This window comes from Haliaeetus leucocephalus, unplaced genomic scaffold (assembly GCF_000737465.1).
Source record: "Haliaeetus leucocephalus isolate CR32 unplaced genomic scaffold, Haliaeetus_leucocephalus-4.0 Scaffold0, whole genome shotgun sequence".
In the NCBI taxonomy this organism is placed as follows: Eukaryota; Metazoa; Chordata; class Aves; order Accipitriformes; family Accipitridae; genus Haliaeetus; species Haliaeetus leucocephalus.
In genome coordinates, this window is record NW_010972436.1 from 23,054,857 (window position 1) to 23,075,408 (window position 20,552).

At 39.7% G+C, this 20,552-nt stretch overlaps 1 protein-coding gene across 2 annotated transcripts in view; it reads left to right on the top strand.

Moving 5' to 3' along the window:
- The window catches only part of PRKAG2 (protein kinase, AMP-activated, gamma 2 non-catalytic subunit), a 157,086-nt gene that overhangs the window by 110,602 nt on the left and 25,932 nt on the right, over positions 1-20,552 (top strand). The window contains exons 1-2 of one of the 2 annotated variants that reach the window (XM_010586158.1): positions 7,068-7,088; positions 10,207-10,316. In XM_010586158.1, the coding sequence (XP_010584460.1) occupies positions 10,245-10,316 (72 nt within the window). In that variant the 5' untranslated portion in view covers positions 7,068-7,088; positions 10,207-10,244. Of the gene's footprint in view, positions 1-7,067; positions 7,089-10,206; positions 10,317-20,552 lie in introns of those variants that run through there. The other variant, XM_010586149.1, reaches the window with a different exon arrangement.

Genomic DNA, 20,552 nt, shown 5'->3' on the forward strand with positions numbered 1-20,552 from the left:
GAGATATTTAAGCCTCAAAACAGAAAAGTGGATCTTTTGAAATATTCTCAGGAACTAACAATCTTTTTTGTTCTTCACTAAAGCAGGATGTGCTTATGCAGTCGTGGACACTTGTCTCATTCCATGTTTAGGATCTTTAAGGAAGGAGACTGTACGATGTCCTAAGGTTGCGTTGTTCTGTCTAACTAGCTTCTGGAATGCATTAATAGCTCTCTAACAGCTGGGGTGGGTTTTTGGTTTGCTTGTTGTTTCATTTAAGCAAACTGTGCCTTTTCTTCCCTACTTCTGCTATAGCAAGTCAAATTAATAACAGGGTAGTTCTTTCTCAGTAGTAGTGATACTTAGTCACTCCCCTAATTTGCACTCTTCCAGTTAAGTGTTCCTGTCAGATTCTGGTATTCTCTGAAAGATCATATTAACTCCAAACCACTTATGAATTCAGTTTGAAGATACTGTGAGGTTTAAAGTCTTGCAACAATTTCTAACTCTTACTGCAAACTCTTTGAAGCATGTTCTATTCCTGTTTTGAAGATCACTAAGGAGAATGCTGGATAAAAGGAAGCCCCAATCCTCTGAGACTCTTTGACAATGTTTTCCCTGTGAAATGTCAAGCTACTGGTAAAAGGTCTTCCAGAGTGACTTGTAGAAAACTAAAGACATGTAGCATGAATTTGCATTCCATTCTGCACTAGCTGATTCGCATAAGGTGGACCTTGCAAATGTTCCAATTTTGAGAAGAGTTTGAACTGGACTTCATATCTTTTTGAAAACAGACAGTTGTCATCCAGTCTTGCAAACCCACTGAAAAAAAGACATCTTACTAGTTTTGCTGCAGCTGCGGTTGCTTGCTATGCAGCTACCTTGTGGATCCTACAGTATCTTTTCCACATGTAGTAGTATCCAAGCTTGCTTTGAAATCAGGGTCTCAAGCATACTGTGATTTTTATTTTTTTTAATTTTGTGTCGGCCCTCTTTTTTTCCATCCAGTTGATCACTTTATTCTGAGTAAAAACTGATTAGACTGAACTGTTCTTGACACAACGGTATTGGCTTTCTTCTTTGCTTTTGATGAGCTGCTTTTGTAAGTACTTAAAATACACAGTTTTCAATAACTTGCTTTGATACGTACCTAAGAATTCTGACTGATTTTGAATTTGTTTGGCTTTCCTTTTGACTGGTACTGTATCTTCTCCTTCATGAACTTGCAGAGTTCAGGAATTGTTGTTTTTGACTAGGGTGACTCCTGTTTACACACATAATAACCTGCTGTCTCTGCATCAGACAACTCTTTGTGACAAGGGGAGAAAACATCTCAATTACCTTACTGATCTAAAGTGACTGAACAGTTGCACAAACTCTAGAATTCAAAAGACATACTAAAATGTGTGCAAAAAAAAAAAAAGGCGTAGATGCAAGCAGTCCTGAATGTTATGGTCAAAAGTGTCTTAAGCAACTAAGAATACAATTCTTGATTGGATATGTTTTAAGATGTGTTATGATTTCTTCTAGCTTGTCACTATTATTAGAAATGATTAAACTTTTTCTGAAGACTCAAGCAACAAGACATTGTGCACTTACTTCTCTATTCATTTTTATTTACCTGTTAATGTAGCTATTCTCCCCTCTTATTTTGTGTACCTCTAGACCCTCTTCCTGCTTGTAGGGTGAGATACAGTTAGCAGGGTAGAACTTACTTACTCTAATGTTGTCCCTGTGTTCTCACACTTTTTAAAATCCTATTCTTCCTGTCATGTCATGTATTCATGCTTTAATATGTAATTGAATTAGTCTTGGATCACTGAAGAAGCTTCTGATGCTCATCTCTAGATATGCTTCCTATCACTTCTTTGTATCAGAGTACCTTACATCTGTAAACTTACTATGATCTTTCTTAAGCTGCCAGCTCATGCATCCCTTTAGATTGGGGTGGGAAACGTTCAATCTGCAACATGCATATGGTATAGCCTGTGGCTGCATGAATAATGCTACTGTGTAACTTTAATGTGTGGTCTGCCAGGATATTTTAAAGCTCTTTGCAGCTTTCGGAAAGAAAAAAAAAAAACATCTTGTCTCTGTCACTACATCCTCTCTTTTTGGTTCCTTGCATTTCAAATCCTTGCAGCTTGTGATGGAATAGTCAACTCCTATTACTGTCATCGTATTACTTCCTATGTATTAGACTTTAAACCTGTTTGGGTTTTTTTCCCCTCTGAAATTAGAAGTAATCCTCTGCTAGCCTTGGTTGCCGGCTCTCCGACAAAGTTGTGCCGAACATGTTCTAGAAACTTAATGATGATTTATCTCCTGCCACTTAGAGTAGGCATCCTTGTAACCATCTCTTCCCACTTTTTCCATCTTTTTTTACAACTCAGCCTTATCCTGTGACTGATTACATGGGCGGTTATTTTGGTCGGGGTTTTTTTCTTCTGAGAAAAGTTTCCTCTTGAATAAACAGAAATCAAATTATACAGTACAACATCGCTTCTTTTTTCTGTGCTTGCCCTTCTTAAACTATGTTAGTATTCTTCTCCTACCAAGTCTGACATTGATTCAGCTTCTGGTGTCTTGTTTCTTGTCCTCTGTTTTCAGTGTTCTTGGCTCTTTAGCAGACAGCTCAGCAGACTGGAAAGTCATGCCCTCTTAGTGCATTATTCTGTGACAAAATTGCAGTTGCTTGTTGTTCTCTCCCAGTCCCTCAGTTCCCATGCTTTTCACAGGATATACCATGTACTTTTTAATTTGTCTGTGTATCATCCAAACCTATCTAAAAGTCTAACAAATTAGTCATATTTCTCTTAGAGAAGGTAGGTTCAAGTAAAGCTGTTGCACGTGATCACAGCAACATACTGTTTACAGCGTAGTACTGGATTCCTTTTCAGAATCTGTTCCTGTCTTGTCCCTTAGCTGAGGAATGCTGGTAAAATCCTACCTGAGTATTTCTTTTCTGCAAAGTTGTTCTTGAAACCCCTCTTCTTCATTCAGATGCCTCCATTTCTCTTAAAAGTCATGTTCCAGGGTCTGTTGGTGAGCTTGTAGAAACATCTGAGGAATAGTTTGTGGTTCTTACTATGTAGTGTGTCTCTTGTTCTTGGAGTGGATTAACTATATCCATTCTGGATATTTTTTAGGATCTATTAGAGGTGTTGTGTTAATGACTTACACTAGGACTATTACCATTTCCTGCATTGTGAAAGTTGTGGGAGAGGTTGTCAAGGATATTAAGGAACTTATTCAGGAAGTTCAGACTGGGGGTGAACAGAAACTTTATAGCCAGTTTTGGTGACAACTTTCAGATAAAAATGCAGGCAGAACAATTTACAAGGTTAATGATATCTTTCACCTATTGTATACTCTGCCAAGGGTTACCTGTAACAGTAGGGAGAGAGGGTAACTCATTCTGGCTTAAGTGATTAGTCACTGTGGTGTCTTCTGGCACCATTTGACATAGCTAACCTGATCTAATGGCTAGCTGCCACAGCAAGGATGGTGTCCTTGTACTGTATAGCTTCTAGTGTAAGGAAAGAGCAGAAATAATCTGCTTGCCACATGGCTAGATATGGGAGCTGAATAGACCTAAAACTGGCACTATCAGGAAGCTGATAACTTGTGACAAATTCAGCTTTTCCAGCCAACTTGTGGAACAGTTTTATATAAATCCAGAAGCAGTGCAAGGGAGGGCATGGAACCACACAGCCAGTGCAAAGGGATCAGCGGCTGCTGCTACTATGCTGTGCTGCTGCTTAGGCTGCTGTGGAGCCGCATCTTTAGACCTGGCCTTTGAAAAGGTAGAGTTACTCTCTATTTGCTGACAAAGGAGTGTTGGCTAGGGATGTGAAAAAATTTCTCTTTTAAATTGCAGCTTAAGCCAGAAGTACATGAACAACTCTCCAATTCCTGTTTTCACTGTGATGATGTGTGTTTGTCTAAGGTGTTTTTTTAATTCCTGTGTCAAGAAAAGACTATATATACTATTCTGCTTGATTAAGTGATATAAGAGAGAATAGTATAGAGTGCTTTTGTTGGTATAACACCTCTTTTAGTAAAGTTTATCAGCATAATTATACCAATAAACTTCACCTAATGTATTGCTGTTGGATCAGTTCTGTAGTAAACATTGGGATGAAAAATATCTTTTGTCTCTTAACTGTAACATTTTAATTTTCTAGCATCTGAAATGTGATTTTTTCAACATATTACTTGACTTTTCTTATAATAGGAGTGTTACTTGGAGTAACCTAAAGTACAGATATGTATGTGTGCAGTAACTGAAAAGAAAATGGTTTTTTCCAGTAACTAGGTTATTTAGTACACGTGAGAATATCACAAAAGTATGTTCCTACTTCCTTCCCCATTCCCTTTTGTCCACCATCTGAACTGGCTGAGAGGAGATGGTTATGCTAATAGTAGTGAAGCTGAAGAGTCTAGTGTTGGGTGCTGGCAGTGCTTAATTCCTGCTGCTCTAAGAAAACTCTTAAGCTTTTAAAGTTGCACACTTCCCCAGACTGATTCTGATTAAAAATCAGGGGGGATGGTGGAATTATTGTGTGTATATATGGTTTCTGTCTTCTCTAAGTTGTTCACCTAGCTAGACAGTTAGCTGAGTATATTTTTTACATACTGCTATTGGCTGGTTTTCCCTTGCTTTTTAAAGGGCTTTTAAAATTTGGCACTTAACTTCATAGTAAACTTAGAAATGGCAGTTATACAGTTGTTTAGGCCCATAAGAATGGTTCTTGTGTGCTTCAAATGTTTGAGAAGTGCTAGAGCTACCAGCTTTCAATCTAACCATGAGGAGCAGGGGTGCTATAGAGAGCTGCAGTGGCATGATTGTGGTCTGTGGTGGAATTAACTCTTTAAAGCAGATGAGAGAACACAGTTTCTGTGGAACCCTATGTCTTCCTTTCAAACACTCCTGGAACCAGAGACTAAACTTGAAATATGACTGGATACCAGTGCAGAAATACAAGGACCATAATATAGCTATAATATAAAATAAATAGGAAAGGTCATATTTTGTAGTGTTGGAATTAGGAAGCACATGTGGTCCAGGATCTTGTTTTTGGGCCAGCCCAGTATGAATATAGAACAGAAATACAGTCTGTGGTTTGCAGTAAACACTTCTGAGGAACTTTCCGTAGGTTTTTATGTGGCAGTATTTGGAAGCTTTGCAATATGTGTTGACCATACGTGTTACTGCGTGTTCCTGTTCTTCATCTGCAGGAGCTTCTTTTTTTTCTCCTCTTTCTCTTCTTTTGAAGGCCTTGAAATTCTGAGGGGAAAGCTACAGTAGAAAAGCGCCCTGCATGGTGGCGAAGGTATGAATGGAACTGAAGGCATCTGTTCAGTAGATCTCTGAGGAAATGGCTTCAGTAATGCTGCAGAAGTTTCCCTTTCATTTATGAGGAGTACTCAGATGATAGTTCTACCTTAGAGCTCTCTAAATAGACAATTATACTTAGTACCAAGTCCCACTGCAATCTCTGAAGCAGTATTGCTGAATAGTTATTCTGCTAAAAAAAAAAATAAACTGTGAGGTTTTTGTAAATAATATTTACTGCCTGAAATAAAACGTTAAAGCATGTCTCATGTTAGTGAAGGGTGGGAGACAGGAAGGGAGTGAAAATCATTTGGTCTTGGGTAAGATTGGGGAGTGGCAGAAATATAAGCAGATTGATTTTCCACTCTTTAAAGGATCTCTACCTGTAGGAATAAATAAAATGCTGATGCAGAGAGAGAATTTACTCTGTAAAAGGCTGTATGACGAGGCTCTTAACTTCAGGTCTTAAACTGTCATAAAATCTTGTAACCTTTCAGGTGACTTCTGTTTGTGCTTTATTAAAAATTGCAGAAAACAGCACTAGGGATCTGGATTTTTTTGCCTTCACCTATGACTTGGGGAGAGGGGGTGCACATGGAGAATGTCCACTTGCAAAAAATAACTTTCACATGAATCTTCAAGAAATAAGGTTTCATGAGTGAACGCCCACATGGAAGTACACATTCAGCTACTTATTAGTGGATTCTTTTCCTCCCCTCATCCTGCTCTAGATTAAGATGCCTCCTGCTGGGAATCTGCTCTGTCTGTGAGCCAACTAACTTCCAGATAATGAGCTGCAGAAGCTGAGGTTTGGCTGGAGGCAGTGTCCTAAGTCTTGATCTAGACCTAAGCTAAGGTCCTGCAAATGTACTCCATAAGGCTTATCTGCAACTGCCTTTGCCATGCCAGGGCAATCATAATCGTCTAGTACCTTTCCATCTTCCCACACCTTGCAAGAGTTGTTGCGGAAACAATATGAGAAAGGCGTACACTGGGCTTCTGACCAAGGGAGAAGGAATACAGTTGATGGGAACGTCAAGGACAGATGGTGTTTAGCACAGTTGCAAGTCCAGTTCAGCTTCCAAGGAGGAGGAGGCCTTGCTAAGGAAGTCCCTGATCTAAGAAGTTGAGCTGTAGCATGTAGTCCTTCTCTGTGGTCCATCAGTGTGACACAGCTTAGGACATCTTAAGCATTAAATTTGTGTAACTGGGGCTTCTGCAAATGAGGCTGCTTAAGTAAATCTAATTTTGGATACCTCAGTCACTTCCTCGAGCAGGAGCAGAGATTTTATGTCACTTCTTGTTCATGTAGTACACCATTGTCTTATCAACATCTGAATATGTTACTGACTTCATGGTGAAAGAATGGCCAGTATATATTCACAGCTCCTGCATGTTGGGTGAATCATCTCCTATGCAGATCAAAGATGACATGCAGAGACTGAGTAAGATTTTTAAGTCAAGCTGAAAGGCATCTGTTCTTGTCCATCCAAAGGGAGTACTTCTTTGCAGGTACTGGATAAGACTGTAGAAGCTTAATAGTAGCCAGAAAGGATGAGCATTTATTGGAAAAACAAATAAGACTGGAACTAGAAAATAAAGAGGTAATAAAGTAGAAATATCCTAGTGGAGATTAGGATGTTTATATTTGTATTTGCAACACAGTGGTGATTGGATACAACCAAAAGCAGTAACTTTGTCCTCTGGAAAGTGAGAGGAACTGTAAAGAAGACTACACCCTGTCCACTTGTGCTGTGCAGGAAAGACGGGTGTGAGTGTACCCCTGAGATATGCTAAGCCTTCAGCTTGAGAGACCTTTTCTCCTTTGAGCAGCTGTATATACATAATGCACATACAATACCTGTACAAAGAATTAGGCTATGGCATCTGTTTAGTAATCCCAAGTAGTTGAAGGTGTTAGAAGGTCTTAAATATCCTTTCCAACAGACACTTGATGAAGTTATGTAGGATGTAAGACTTAAATCAGTGCTGCTTATGTTTTGCATGTTTAGTTAGCAACTAATGAAACAGAGCATTATACTTATTTATAGTATAAGGATCTCCTGTAGAAATAAATCTCAGTTCCAGCTGGACAATTGGATCCTTGTTCAGATCCTGCTAGGGTTTCCTAGCTATTTATATGGGTGTTAAACAGTGCTCACAGATTGCTATCTTGTGCTTCTGAATCTTTCTAATTGTAACTTTCCAGTGTCAGTTTGGGAAGCAGTTGCTTTGTGGTGCCTTCTCTGAGTTGGAAGACAATGTAAGGTGAGACAGCACCTAACCAATCCCATGTACCTTAAGTGGGTGAGAATTGTTGAGGTCCAGCTGAAATTGTGTTTGGAGAGTTGGGAGTATATGGTAAGTTGAGAGGAGGGTTTATAGGCACACCTTCACTGTGCTGGTCCATACAGAGTTCTTAACTGTGGCTGCCATTAACAGCCTTACCTGATTAAATCTGGCAATGTGTCCTGCTTCATAGTTACTGTGCTTGCTATTGTGATACATTAAATTTGCATAATGTTGGTAAGTTGGCAAGACTGTATCGAGCAATGATGTGCTCTGCTAAGAGTGTAAATTTTTTCAGCTAAAAATAGTTGGTTGTTTTGTAGTTTATCAACTATTTGAGGTGTCCCTATGCTTGTTTCTACCTGTAGTATACTTAATTGTATATAAAGTCTCACAGTTAAAGCTACAGACTCAATAGGAAGTACAGATTCAGAATTAGAATAGTAACGTCCCTGGGTACATAAGGTTGTAGTAGTTTCTGGGTACTTGGTGAAGGTTTTGGAGAACGTCTGTTTCAGTCAGTGTGGGGAATAGACTTGGTCTGCAGGTGATTCAGTACTATTGGACCGCTGTCTTGCTTGCTGCAGCAATTGGAATGTATCTACTGAAAGAGGCAGGGGACTAAAATTGGAAGAAATTAGTTTCATCCTGTTCTGTTTTGTAGTGCTGAGGAAAGACATGACAGTGCAGCATCTCTCTAATGGTTACTGATCATGTTAGTAGCCAGCCTTAGTTACCGGTGATTTGACTTACCATTTCAAGTGCAGTTCTCGTGTACTGTCCCATGGAAAAAGTTGAGATTAAAGTAGATAAGGACTCTGTCACTACACAGAGGGACTGCATTTCACGACCATAACTTTCTAAAGACCAGAGTTCTTGCTATGTCATCTAAATGTTCTTGTAATATTGTTTTTAATGCTTAGTGTCTCATCCCCTCCCTGCTTCTAGTTTGTCTAGTTAAAAAACCAACAAAACAAAACCAAAAAAACAACAACCCCTCCCCAGCAACTCACTCAATCACAGGGTCATTAAATTAATTTTGTACAGACATTAGTTTATGCTACTGCAAAAGTTAGAGGATGATAATGTTTTAGTATATTATGGAGTTTCTCTGTCCAAAACTACCCTTTTTAACCTCTTTTATACATGCCTTTGATGAGTCAGTACCCATTCCCCATTGGGATCATCTCATAAAGGTTGCTTCCTACCAGCATTGTCAAAGTCTGTCTGCCTAGTCCCTTCCCTATCAGTTTGCTCACATGGTTTCCTAATCTCTTATCAATTTTTCCTAGCTCCTGCTATTTTTACTTCTGGTCCTGACCTTTATAGGAACATAAATCCAACAAATTATTTTCTTTTTTTCTTCTGCTTTGTCCTAGTTCAAGACTCTCCTCTGTATTCCTGTGGAACTTCTGTTTCACATTTCTTGTGTTTCACTGGGAAAAAGGCTGCTTTTTTTTTTTTTTTTTTTTTTAAGGGTAATAAGAGTTGGAGATGAAAGGCTTGCTTAGTACATAGAAGAGACTGCCTGTATCCTAGAGTAGCCACTTGCAGGGGAGGTCCAGCTTTGATTCTGTAGAATTGGACTAAAGAAGCTGTGCTGAGCCACTCTGTGGAAGCAACAAATAATTTGTCCAGTGCTGGGTGATTGATTTTGAGCAAATCTAGCAAAAGAGGATTTTGAGGTTTTTAGCTTCCTAATATGAAGTTCTTCAGAGATCAGTAGGTATTTCAAGGTTGTTTTGTTTGTTTTCTTTTTTCTCCACTCTTCAAAAGTTTAGCATGTGACCAAATTTTTGTGCAATATTACAGGGTCTAAAGGGTGCATATCTGATGGAGGGGTTGGCCTTGATCAAGTTCTAGGTACCTGCTGTAAAGAATGGAGGGCCAAACTGCTTTTAAAAAAAAGTTAACGTACCTGAGTAGATCTGAAGAATGTATGCATATGCACCTAAACTCTGACAAATGCAAAGTAATTTAAGTTAGTATGCACTGGATTGCATGTCCTTCCTACAGACATGCCACACTAAAACAATTCCAGCCAAGTGGATCCTATTTTTATAAATAAAGCGTTGGATTCGTGATGCTGTATGTGAAGTAGCCTGAAGAGAACAGAACTGATTACATAACTTGCCTGCTGCCTCTTTAGAAAATACAAAATTACTATGTGAAAAGTGGACCGGATAGGGATGACATTGGAGAAGTATTAATTTAAGGAGATTGAGTTAGTCAAGCCTGACACTACTTAAGTTTCAAACTGGCTTCCTCTGTACATAACTAGAGTTGAGAAGCATATTCCAATCATTTGCTGTTAGAAAAACAAGGTGTTTTTTGAAATATAACTCTTCAGTATGGAAGTCCTTTCTCATCAAGGAAGAATAATGCATTTTGTCTTTGTTATATTTAATATGAAAAGAAAGATAAGCGTGTGAAATGCAAAGTGCAAAACTGACTGTCTGTCCAGATCGGAAAGTGTGAATTTGAGTTTTACTTTAGGGTTGTCTTTCTGCAGTGGTATTCAGTTGATGTGGCATGTTTTTTGCTTTTTTTTTTTTTTTTAAGGTTACTTAAATAAAACAACATAATGTTTTTACTTACAGCACTTGAAGAATCGGAAAGTGACATTTATGTGCGATTCATGAGGTCACACAAGTGTTATGACATTGTTCCAACAAGCTCTAAGCTTGTTGTTTTCGACACTACGCTACAAGTGAGTATTCCCCTTTCAGTCTGCCTTTGCTTGCAGTTCATTTTTTTAAATGAGTGTTTCCTGAGTGTCAAATGAAATTTGATCTCCTGAAGAGAAATTCTCCCATAATGCTGTGCTTTGACTGTACAAAACCATATTGTTTCCACTGTATCTTACATGTTATACTAGAGGAGGAGCTGGGGGAAGACTTCCTAGCAGAACAGAAAGACAGGATATAATTTGTTTTGCAGTTGGAATCACTATCTAAAAAACTTTCAGATGAGTCCAAACTTATATTGGCTTCTTCATGGCTATCAGAATTTACATAAAGACATTTTATGTAAAGATCCCTGTGCGATAGTTAAAGAGTATCCAGGTGTTTTGAGCCTGTTCCCACTATACTGGTAAGACAATTTAGGACTAAAATGGATGGCTTAATTATGCAAATTATTACATTCTCCAGAAAATTTTTGTTTTCAGTTTCTCATTTTGCTTTTAATCAGGAAATCATCTGCTAGACTCTTGGCTCTGTCTGAAGAGTTTGTTTGCCAAAAGAAGGCATTAGCTGCCTGCTATAGAAACAGACTAATCTGTTCTGCAGTGTGGTAGAAAGCTGTGGCTTTCTTTTTGTTTCCTGGATTTTGAATTGGTGTTTTTTGGCTTGCTTTGGTTTTTGTTTGTTTCGGCGTATTTTTCCTTTTAAAGATGCTCCAATTCTAGTTTAACAAAGCCCATTAAGTAATTTTGGTCTGGAATGTACCGCTCAATTAGACTTCAGCTTTCCACAGTCAGAGGCAACCATGTAATATATACTTAGTCCCAAAATGCTCACAGAACCATCTTGCATATCAGATAATCATATATAATGCTAGATTGACTGCTATGATCTAAACAGTGGAGAGCCTACATTGCACAAGGCAAAGTAATGGGGTGGATCAAGAGTACTGCACGTGTATTAGTCTGTTTGTACAATGACCAACAGCATCCTCCTTGAATTCTGCAGCATGGCTAAAAGAACTGGAGCTTCAGTTACTGCTCAGTACAAAAAAAGCAACTTCAACTTCAGCACTGGACTTTTTCAATTATCCAGGCATTTCGCTGGTGAGGGAGTTTCCTTCATCTTGAATTTATTTAGACTCTGAGCACACTGAGGCTTCAGTGTGTTGCCTCTGATACCTTGGCTGAGTCCTTAAAGGTAAGTATCCTATCTAGTACTAGTGTTATGTTAAAACTTGAGCATGGCTGTGGTTAAGATTCTGCCCATGTGCCAAAGGACCTCCTGCTGCTAGGGGATCTGGTAGCCAAGAAGGCAATGCTGAATGTAAGTTGGTCACTGGTGTCTCATGTCAGATTATTTCCTCCTTTACCCAGAAAGCCAGACTTCTGCTGGAAATATTTTATCCTTATGCACCTTGGTATCAGTGGAACAGTCTTATTTCCCTAGGGTTCTTCCATGTGCTTTACTGGACACTGGATTTTGTAGTGAAAAGACACCTGATCTGTGATTAGAGGTGGAAAAAGGTAGCCTGTAGTCTTAGGGGAAGAGCTTTCAAGCGCACAGACATCAGTTCTACAGAGTTTAAATGTTCACATTGTTGATTTTCTTTGTATATTCCACTTCTTGACTGTTTTGATAATAGTCTTTCAACTGCATCTTCTCTTGCGTTTCACCAGTCACGTGGATTCTGATTGTGCAAGCACTGTAAGCTCTAATGAAGAGTATCTGTTACATTTAGATATAATACTAATGAATACTTTTTGCTACATTCCTTTTCAGAGATTTCTTTCTCTGTCTCTCAGAAGGTTGCTTCTTTGGGAGGTTGATTGTGTTGACTTTTTCACTGTCTCAGAGGGAAAAAGGTCTGCAGTTTTTCCTTTCTTCTGCCCAAAAGAGAGTGACTCTCCACTCTGAACTAAAGAATTCAGACTCCTTTGACCTGAAAGGTTGAATTTGGGATGGTAGTGTTTACTGTCGCTCTCTTCTCAAAGACTATTAGCTTCTTTTTTGATTCCAGGGGATATTTATTCTCACACTATGAGATAATCTGTTGGGAGTTGGTACCTGCAGTTTGTTGGCATGACCCACAACCTGTTGAGTTCTCAGCTGTCAGTGGTCACCTGGGTCAAAGGCTTGAGCTCAGTCACTGTTGCAATTGGAAAGGTGAATTTTCTTTATTCCATGAACCAGTTAACCTTGGGGCCATGGGGGCAGGTCACCCATTCCTTTTGGATTCCCAGGGTCTCCTGATGAATTACATAAAATCTTGCCAGATAACCAGTTTTCATTGCTGGAGCTGCGTTGGGATGATGCTGTTAACGTAAAGAAGTTAGAGTTTCATCTTCAGTTGGTGAGCCAGCATGAGGTAATAATTGGAGAAGCAGAGTGAGTGAATGAACCTTGTGAATTTTCACCATAAAGGAAAACAGGTAACTTAATGGTAATGGAAAAACTTTCACCAACACTCCACCAAAATCCCTGTCTTATTTGGGATCCATGATGATGTTCATGGATTACAACTGGAGGAGAACAAGGCATGCCTTGGTCTATGATCATGGGGTCATATTCTCAGTCTGCTTCTCCAGGTATTTGAAGGCAGTGGTGGTAGAAGGGAAGTCTGTAGTTATTCATTCAGACTTTAGTATATGATAAATGTGGACAATATCTTGAACCTGGATTACTGGTGAGGAGCTTTTTTTTCTCTGAACTGCATTTTTTTTACTTTGCACCATTACATTTAATCCCAGTTGCATTACTCTTAATTTATAAAGTCATAATATTATTGTAAAGCAGTAATCCTCTTCCAGCATTGTCACAGTCTTCCAACTTCACAGGTTTCGCAAAACTGGTAAATTAGAGGGTTATCTAAGAAATCATTAAACAGGTTTATGTGAGTGCTCATCCTGGGCTACGCTGCTGGGAGGACTTCTAAATACTTCCCTTCAGTATTTACCTTTGTAGTTCTTTACCTAGCACCTTGTATTAATGTTCCACCTTCAGTATCTTCAAAACACATTTTATTTCTTCAGCTTGATCAGTGTGGCTGGTACATATACATGTGTCTGGAATATAAAAATTTAATTGCTTTTTTTTTTTTGAACAGCTGAATAAGTACATGGTGGAGAATGTACCTAGTAAGGGTAGTCAAACACTTTTAAAATATTGGTTTTTAATTTTTAATATATACATTATTTATTTTCCAGTACTGCAGGACTTTGTATCAGTTCTTACTTTGAAAATGTAGTACACAGCTTTGTGAAACATTCAGTGTCCATGAAAGCTCTCGAACTGAGAGGATTTTGCAGATATTTGTCTTTCCTGGATCTGTTTCACCCCTAACCATATTAGTGTTTCTCCTAATGTAAAAAACCAAACCAAAACAAAAGCCTGCTGCCTTGAAAAAGTTCTCCAAAGATTTGAATTCAGGTTTTTAATAATGCTAGAGCTAAAACAGAATATCTAAGGGCTCACTTTCATTTTCTTAGTATAAGCTAGTAGCAATCAATGGAAGAAGAAGAAAAAATGGAGCTGTGTTGTGTTCTAATGGCATCCTTTGAAAGATTCTGCCGTTGGATTTTTATTTGAGAACAGTATCCCGTCTCCCTCTACTGGTCAGCAATCACAGCACGCATCATATGTTTTTACCCTGGAAAATTATTCATGAGATACTGTGGAAAGTATTCTAAAACTGTTGTTAGCTGTGGGAGTTGTTAACTTATATAATATGGCACAAGTCATACTGCTGAAGCAACATCTATTCGTAGAAATAAATGTTTAGTCTCAATGTCTTTGAGGATTTAGTGTAAAGATTTGTAAGGAATCTTGCTTTAACCCTGAATAAGAGAGGAGCTGGTAAGGTGCCATTACACTGGAAACAGAAAGAAGGCCTTCAATAGCAGAAATAGTAGCTAATAAAGAGCAGGAGTGGGCTGACAGTCTCTTCAATCCTTCTTATTTGTCAGTCAGAAGGCACAGGGGCCTTTCAATTCCAGCAGCTACCAAACATCTTGCTGCTTCTAGGGCTAGCACACCAGTCTGGTCTTGCGTGTCAAGAATACACCTGTGCAACTGGCACCTACACTTGGCTATTGTGAAAGCAGTGGTATATGTCATGCGCTTCCGTTAGGCATCAGATCATATGGTAAGGGTGAACTGTGCTGCGCTTCAGCTGGAGAATGTGCCACTTGGCACAGACTTGAGCAACATCTATACTAAATAAATAAAATGTACTGAGCCAAGGTCTGTTTACCTGCCTGAGGCCAACTGGCACAGCTCAGTTTGCGTTAGTATAGCTTAGTTTATATTTCCCCCAAAACAGAGTATCTGCATCTAGTCTGCCTAATTGAAATGGTCCCTAGCCTGTACTGCACCCTGAGAAGTGGCAGATATTGTCTGGGAGAGTGCTAGATTTAGACTGACAGTGGGCTGTTCTTTCACCCTTTTAGTTTACTAATACAGATGTAGCCTGTAAGTATTTGCTTCTCATAAATATTTATAGAATCATATTGAACTCGCTTCAGTGCTGTGGCTTTTCCCTGCCTGTGACCCATGAATATTCCTTGTTCGTGACAAGCTTCAGCCTTTTGCTTTTCCTAGAGAAGATGCTATCTTTGCTTGATGCACATTAAAAACTTCTTTAAAGTCTGATCTGACCAGGAAGGGAGTCAAGAGACAGTTAGATGTTATGAGCTATCCTGTGAAGTTTGGAAATTTGACTCTCTGGATGGTGGGGAAACTGGGCAAGTTGCAACAGTGTGTGGCTCACAGTGGATAAACTGTCTTTTTCTAATCTCTTGTGCATCTCCCAAGATGCAAACAGTAAGAGAACAAAGACTTCACAGCCGTTTTGAGGGGGTTAGGATGGTTGTCCCCTGAAGGGCTACTTGTGAATGAGCATTCACTTATTGTTCTTTTTCATTCTAATTATTCAATAAATGGATCTGGATTATTTTTATAATAGACTTAAGGAAAGCAGTGAGCTGAATGCAGATTTACTGGGTACCAGCTTGTGTCTTCAGGAGAGTGTTTGAATACTCTACTAGTGTTAATGTATTTAATGTGGCAGTGATCTGGGGAAATAAGATGACAGCCAGATCTGCCTTTACTTTGTTTGTTGGTTTTAACTTGTATCAGGCACATACAGTGACACAGCAATCTGATCTTTTCTTTTCATTTGAAACTGCTAATAATGCTTTCAAGGAAAATGGAATTTTAGTAATTCCTGTATTAAAATGTCAACAAAATATAGCACTTTGTTCATGTTGTATCAGTTGGCTTACTTTTGTCTAACTAACATCATCTACTAAGGTGATTTCACTTTTTTCCTTGTTACTGCATATGTTTGATGTTGTGATGTTTTCTTTAGAGACCAGTGCATTTCCCATCCCCCCCATCCTGCACTCTTTGAATTTTTAAAGCAAATGGCTCTTACCTAGCTTATAGCAGTCTCTGAAGCTTAACTCTATAAGCTTACTTAAGGCCAGATTTTTGTCTGACCTTCATACAAATTTATCAATTTGTTTTGACTTTGCCCAGCCTACATAAAGATGAGAAGAATTAGCTCATTTTGTAGTGCAGAGCAATTAACCCTCCAAGAGGAATGTAAGAGGTAAGTATAAGACAGGGACTTCCCTGCTCTGTGTCAAGCAGCAATCTGCAGTCCCAGGAATGGTATGTTAGCAAATGTAGTGGCTGTGTCTTGTGAAGTTTGTATAAGCTTTCGTGGGGTGAAAAGCTCTATCTAAGCTTTGGCTAAGTGATATTCTTACCTGTTAAAAGTAAATCCATGTTTTAATATTAAAACTTATGTAGCTTTTGCTCACCATGGCCTTGAACCTGTTTTTTAAAGTATTTGTCCAGCACTTTTCCATAAACATGATTTTTATTGGTTTATGTGGAAATAGTCATCAAAATAAGCTTTCAAAATCCTAAAGGCTGTTTCCTTTTATATCCTGAAGAAATCTTGGACAATTGTGTGACCTGAAGGTTAGATTATTTAACCTTTCTGTTTAATGAAATTATCTAAGTTGGTAATGGACCAGATGTTATCACTAATGTAGGCTTTTGTCAGTAATGTCACGTGCTATTAAGAGCTCAGTACTTATTTTTCTACCACATAACTAGAAATATATTTGGAAGAGTCTTCTGGAAACTTTGTTAGTGGTTTAACAAGCTGGAAGTAAATATAACTTCTAACTTCTGCAGAGCATGCAATGGATTCCACATTAGAAGAGTGGAATAGGACTTTGTATTTCTCTTCCTTGTGCTGACTCTATTCAGTAAATGAATTTATTGTTCTTGTTCCCTCCAGGTCATTCTTGACTGGGGTGTTGCCTCTCTCCAAGGTAATCAGATAGACCAGGCTTCCAGGAAGAATGCTGTAGAATCTTTTGCTTCCAGAAACACACAGCAGACTGTGGGTCTGCTGTCACAACAGAGTTCTCACAGTTTTACAAGAGGGTTGACTGTCTCTTCCTTAATTGGCTTTGAGGTTTTTCCTTGTCAAACTTGCTAAATTTTAAACTAATATACTGTCTGCATTTCTGAGGAGTGTGAACACCCCTCCTTGCTTACCAGTCCCACAGAACTGTAAGAGAATAATGTAATTTAGCTTCTAACTGGCATGTGGGCTGAGGCAGTTGAGCAGGCCACGTAAAAGCTCCCTTCACTGAGATCAGGCTGGAATCAGTAGCATAATATGAGAAGACTTGTGTTTTTTCAGAGCTGCTCCTGTTGCTTGTACACAACAAGCATAGGAGCTTAATTCCTGCAGCTCTCAAAACCAATTGGAAACATTCATTCCTGGATCTTGGAAGAAGATACTATGAATTCATTGTACCAATTAAGCAGAAATTTCTTGTTCTACACAGGGTGTAGGTAAGGTGTTTGTGCTCAGCTGAGTGAAAGTCATGCATCATTCTTCTTGCCTTCCCCACCCCACTACCACTTTTTCTGACAAGATCTTAATCTGTGAAAGAATTTCTGTACCTTCCCGATGCAGCTGGTCCCAATGGCTCTGCCAATGAGGCTTACCTAATGTCTTACTCTTAACCCATTGTGGCATGAAATCTGGCAGCAGAAATTCTGGCTTGAAGTGATTATTTTTTAATTTTTTTAAATCTCCTCCCTTCCCCCCCAAAAACAGAGCTGTGGGGTTTTTTTTCTTTTTCTTTTTACTAGAATGCTTAGGCTCCCCTCAAACAGCAGGTGGAAGTAAGTATCAGCAGAGTACCTTATTGAGATGGAGTAACAGTTTGACTATAATCATGGACCAGCAGCTGTCATGGATGAGCAGACCAGAAGAGGTCTTGATTAAATCAGTATGTGTGTGGTGGTAGAGGGAGGAGGAGAGCCCTTAATTGCTGGCTGCAGTATGGGCATATTGACACAGAGTATTAGTTGAGGTCTTGGTGTGGTGTCTTCAGTTGGATTGCAACCTTTTCGTGTGGATGTGGTATGGGGAAGACTTCTGCATGTGGACATAGTACCTGCTTTCTGGGGAGAAATCTAAAACATGTGCCTGCATACTTTAACTTGAGGATAAGACCCTACCTATTATTTCTGGAGTTTGGCTTGAGTCTGAAGGGTGTTACTCCATCAGCTCTTAAATTTTATTAAGCAATCTATGGCCACTAGTAGTACATCATCTAGCAGGAGTGTTCCCTTTCCATCTCCTGTGAATGGAGAAGAGAACTGAATTTTTATCTGGTTTCATGTAAGCTTTCCAAAATTCAACAGGAGCTAGAAGAGCTGCTTGGGGATGTTTTTGGTTGGGGTTTTTCAGATGTTAAAGCAAATGTAGCCACTCAGTTAATAACAGGTTTGTCCAATTTTTCTCTGCTTTTCTTGAGGGTGTACTAAGCTAAAGGAGGAAGTTCTTCTCTTCAAGACCTGCTTGGCCCTTGCCCTAGGCAAAAGTCTTTTTTGTTAAGTCCTTAAGTAGCCTTTTTTTTTTTTCTTTTAAAGACATAGTCCTTCAAGGAGGAAATACTTCTACCAAATTCATAGACCAAAGAAGAAAATAATTGGAAAATAAATTTGAATGCAACAGTCATCATGCTGAGATGGTTGGTTGTAGTCTTGCATACAGTTTAGTCCCTCCAGACGGGCCAATTTATAAAAACTGAACTATATATATGCACTACAAAAGAGGTTTTTAACTTTTCAAAATAGCTCCTGTACAGGACTGTAGTTTTCCATGACTTAAAAAGATGTCTGGATGGGACATTACAGCTTTATTTGAAAACAAAAAAAAAAAAAAGGAATTGGAAGTTAATGTTTAATATCCTTCCCAGAGTTTTGTTGGCCACTTCTTGGGAAACATAAAGAGAGCAATTCCTGTGAGAACTTTAACTGTTTCCTGATAGTGGGTATCATCCCTAGATTGCAAGTTAGGAGAAGTGTTTTTCAATTTCCTCTTGACTGCTTGGAAAGCTGATGTGGAGATTCTGTGGAAAATTGGTCCACCTCCCTGAAATTTCTTTGCTTTGGATCTTCTGTTTGGGAAGAATTACTTCTCCTCAGTTGAAGGTGTTTAAATGTCATTGCCATCTGGGTGTGAATTGCTTCAAAGCAAAAGTGCATGACGTGTTTGGAGAATATATAGCTTGTACAGCTTTTGTATTATCAAGGTGATGATCGTGGGATTTGGGTGTGAATGCTAGAGTCCTTGATTCCAATTTAGTTTGCAAAAGTTTTCAGGCCATAGAAATAAATCCTTTGAAGATGATGCTGACAGTGTGGAAGAGGAGGGTTGCCCAAAGAGCTTTCTGTGGCAAAGTTGTATTTTCAACTTAGTATTGTGTTTTTTCTGTGTTCCCAAATACTGTATCACAAGCCACTGTTCAGGTGAAAATTGGGTGGTTAGACTTCTCCAGTGGACCTTATTGCATTACCTGGGATCCAAAGACTTTCAGTAGAAGCTGAGAGTGAATAAAGGCGGGGGGGAAACAGTGTGAGCACCTCCCGTCATTGTTGAAGAGTATTTTTCAGATAAGAAAGGGTTATAACTTGCTGGACTTGAGAGTGGGTTGCACGCTATTTGACATGGTGTTGGTGTGACTCAAGTAGTTAGTTACCTTGGTTTGCCTCTTCACTGGCTGCGTTGTCAAACAAGTACACAAAACCAGTGATGAATTCCTTGTTCAAGATCTGCCTTACAGCCTCTGATACAGAAGGAGCACTACCTGAGATTCTAGTGATGTGAAGGGAGTAGCAAGGGAGACATGTTATAAACCTGTCTTATTGCAGCTAGATCATCAGGCTTGCCTCTCCCTGGTAGCAGTAGTTGGGACTCTTCATTTTTTTCTGTCTCTTGGAGGTATGCCAAGATTTGGGCAGCCAGAGAACTTGCCATGCTACTTAAAGAAATATAGTCCTGTTTATGTTGGGCTAGAAACTGTTGCCCCATTCCTTGCTTTTTCGCATCAAAAGCATTTGAGAGTCAGTGTTGTGGTTTAAGCCCAGCTGGCAACAAAACACCAGGAGGCTGCTTGCTCACTACTCCCCCCCACCCCATGGGATGGGGAGGAGAATTATAATGAAAGGCTTGCTTGTGGGTCAACGTGAGGACAGGGAAGGATCACTCAGCAATTATGTTCACGGGCAAAAAACAGACTCAACTTGGGGAAAATTAATTTAACTTATTACCAATCAAATCAGAGTAGGATAATGAGAAATTAAGCCAAATCTTAAAACACCTTCCCTCCACCCCTCCCTTATTCCTGGGCACAACTGTGCCCCTGATTTTCTCAACCTCTCCCCACCAGCGGTGCAGGGGGACGGGGAATGGGGGTTGCGGTCAGTTCATCACATGTTGTCTCTGCTGCTCCTTCCTCCTCAGGGTGAGGACTCCTCACTCTTCTCCTGCTCCAGCGTGGGGGTCCCTCCCATGGGAGACAGTTCTCCATGAACTTCTCTAACATGAGTCCTTCCTACGGGCTGCAGTACTTCACAAACTGCTCCAGCATGGATCCTTTCCATGGGCTGCAGTCCTTCAGGCACAGACTGCTCGAGCACAGGCTTTCCCATGGAGTCATGGCCATCTTTGGGGGCATCTGCTCCCCTGCTCACCTGCACGGGCTGCAGGGGGACAGCCTGCCATCTCACCATGGGCTGCAGGGGCATCCCCTCCTCTGGTGCACCTCCTCCCCCTCCTTCTTCACTGACCTGGGTGTCTACATAGGTGTTTCTCTCACATCCCGCTCCCCTCTCTGCTGCAGGTTCCACAGCATGTTTTCCCCCCCCCCCCCCCCCCTTCA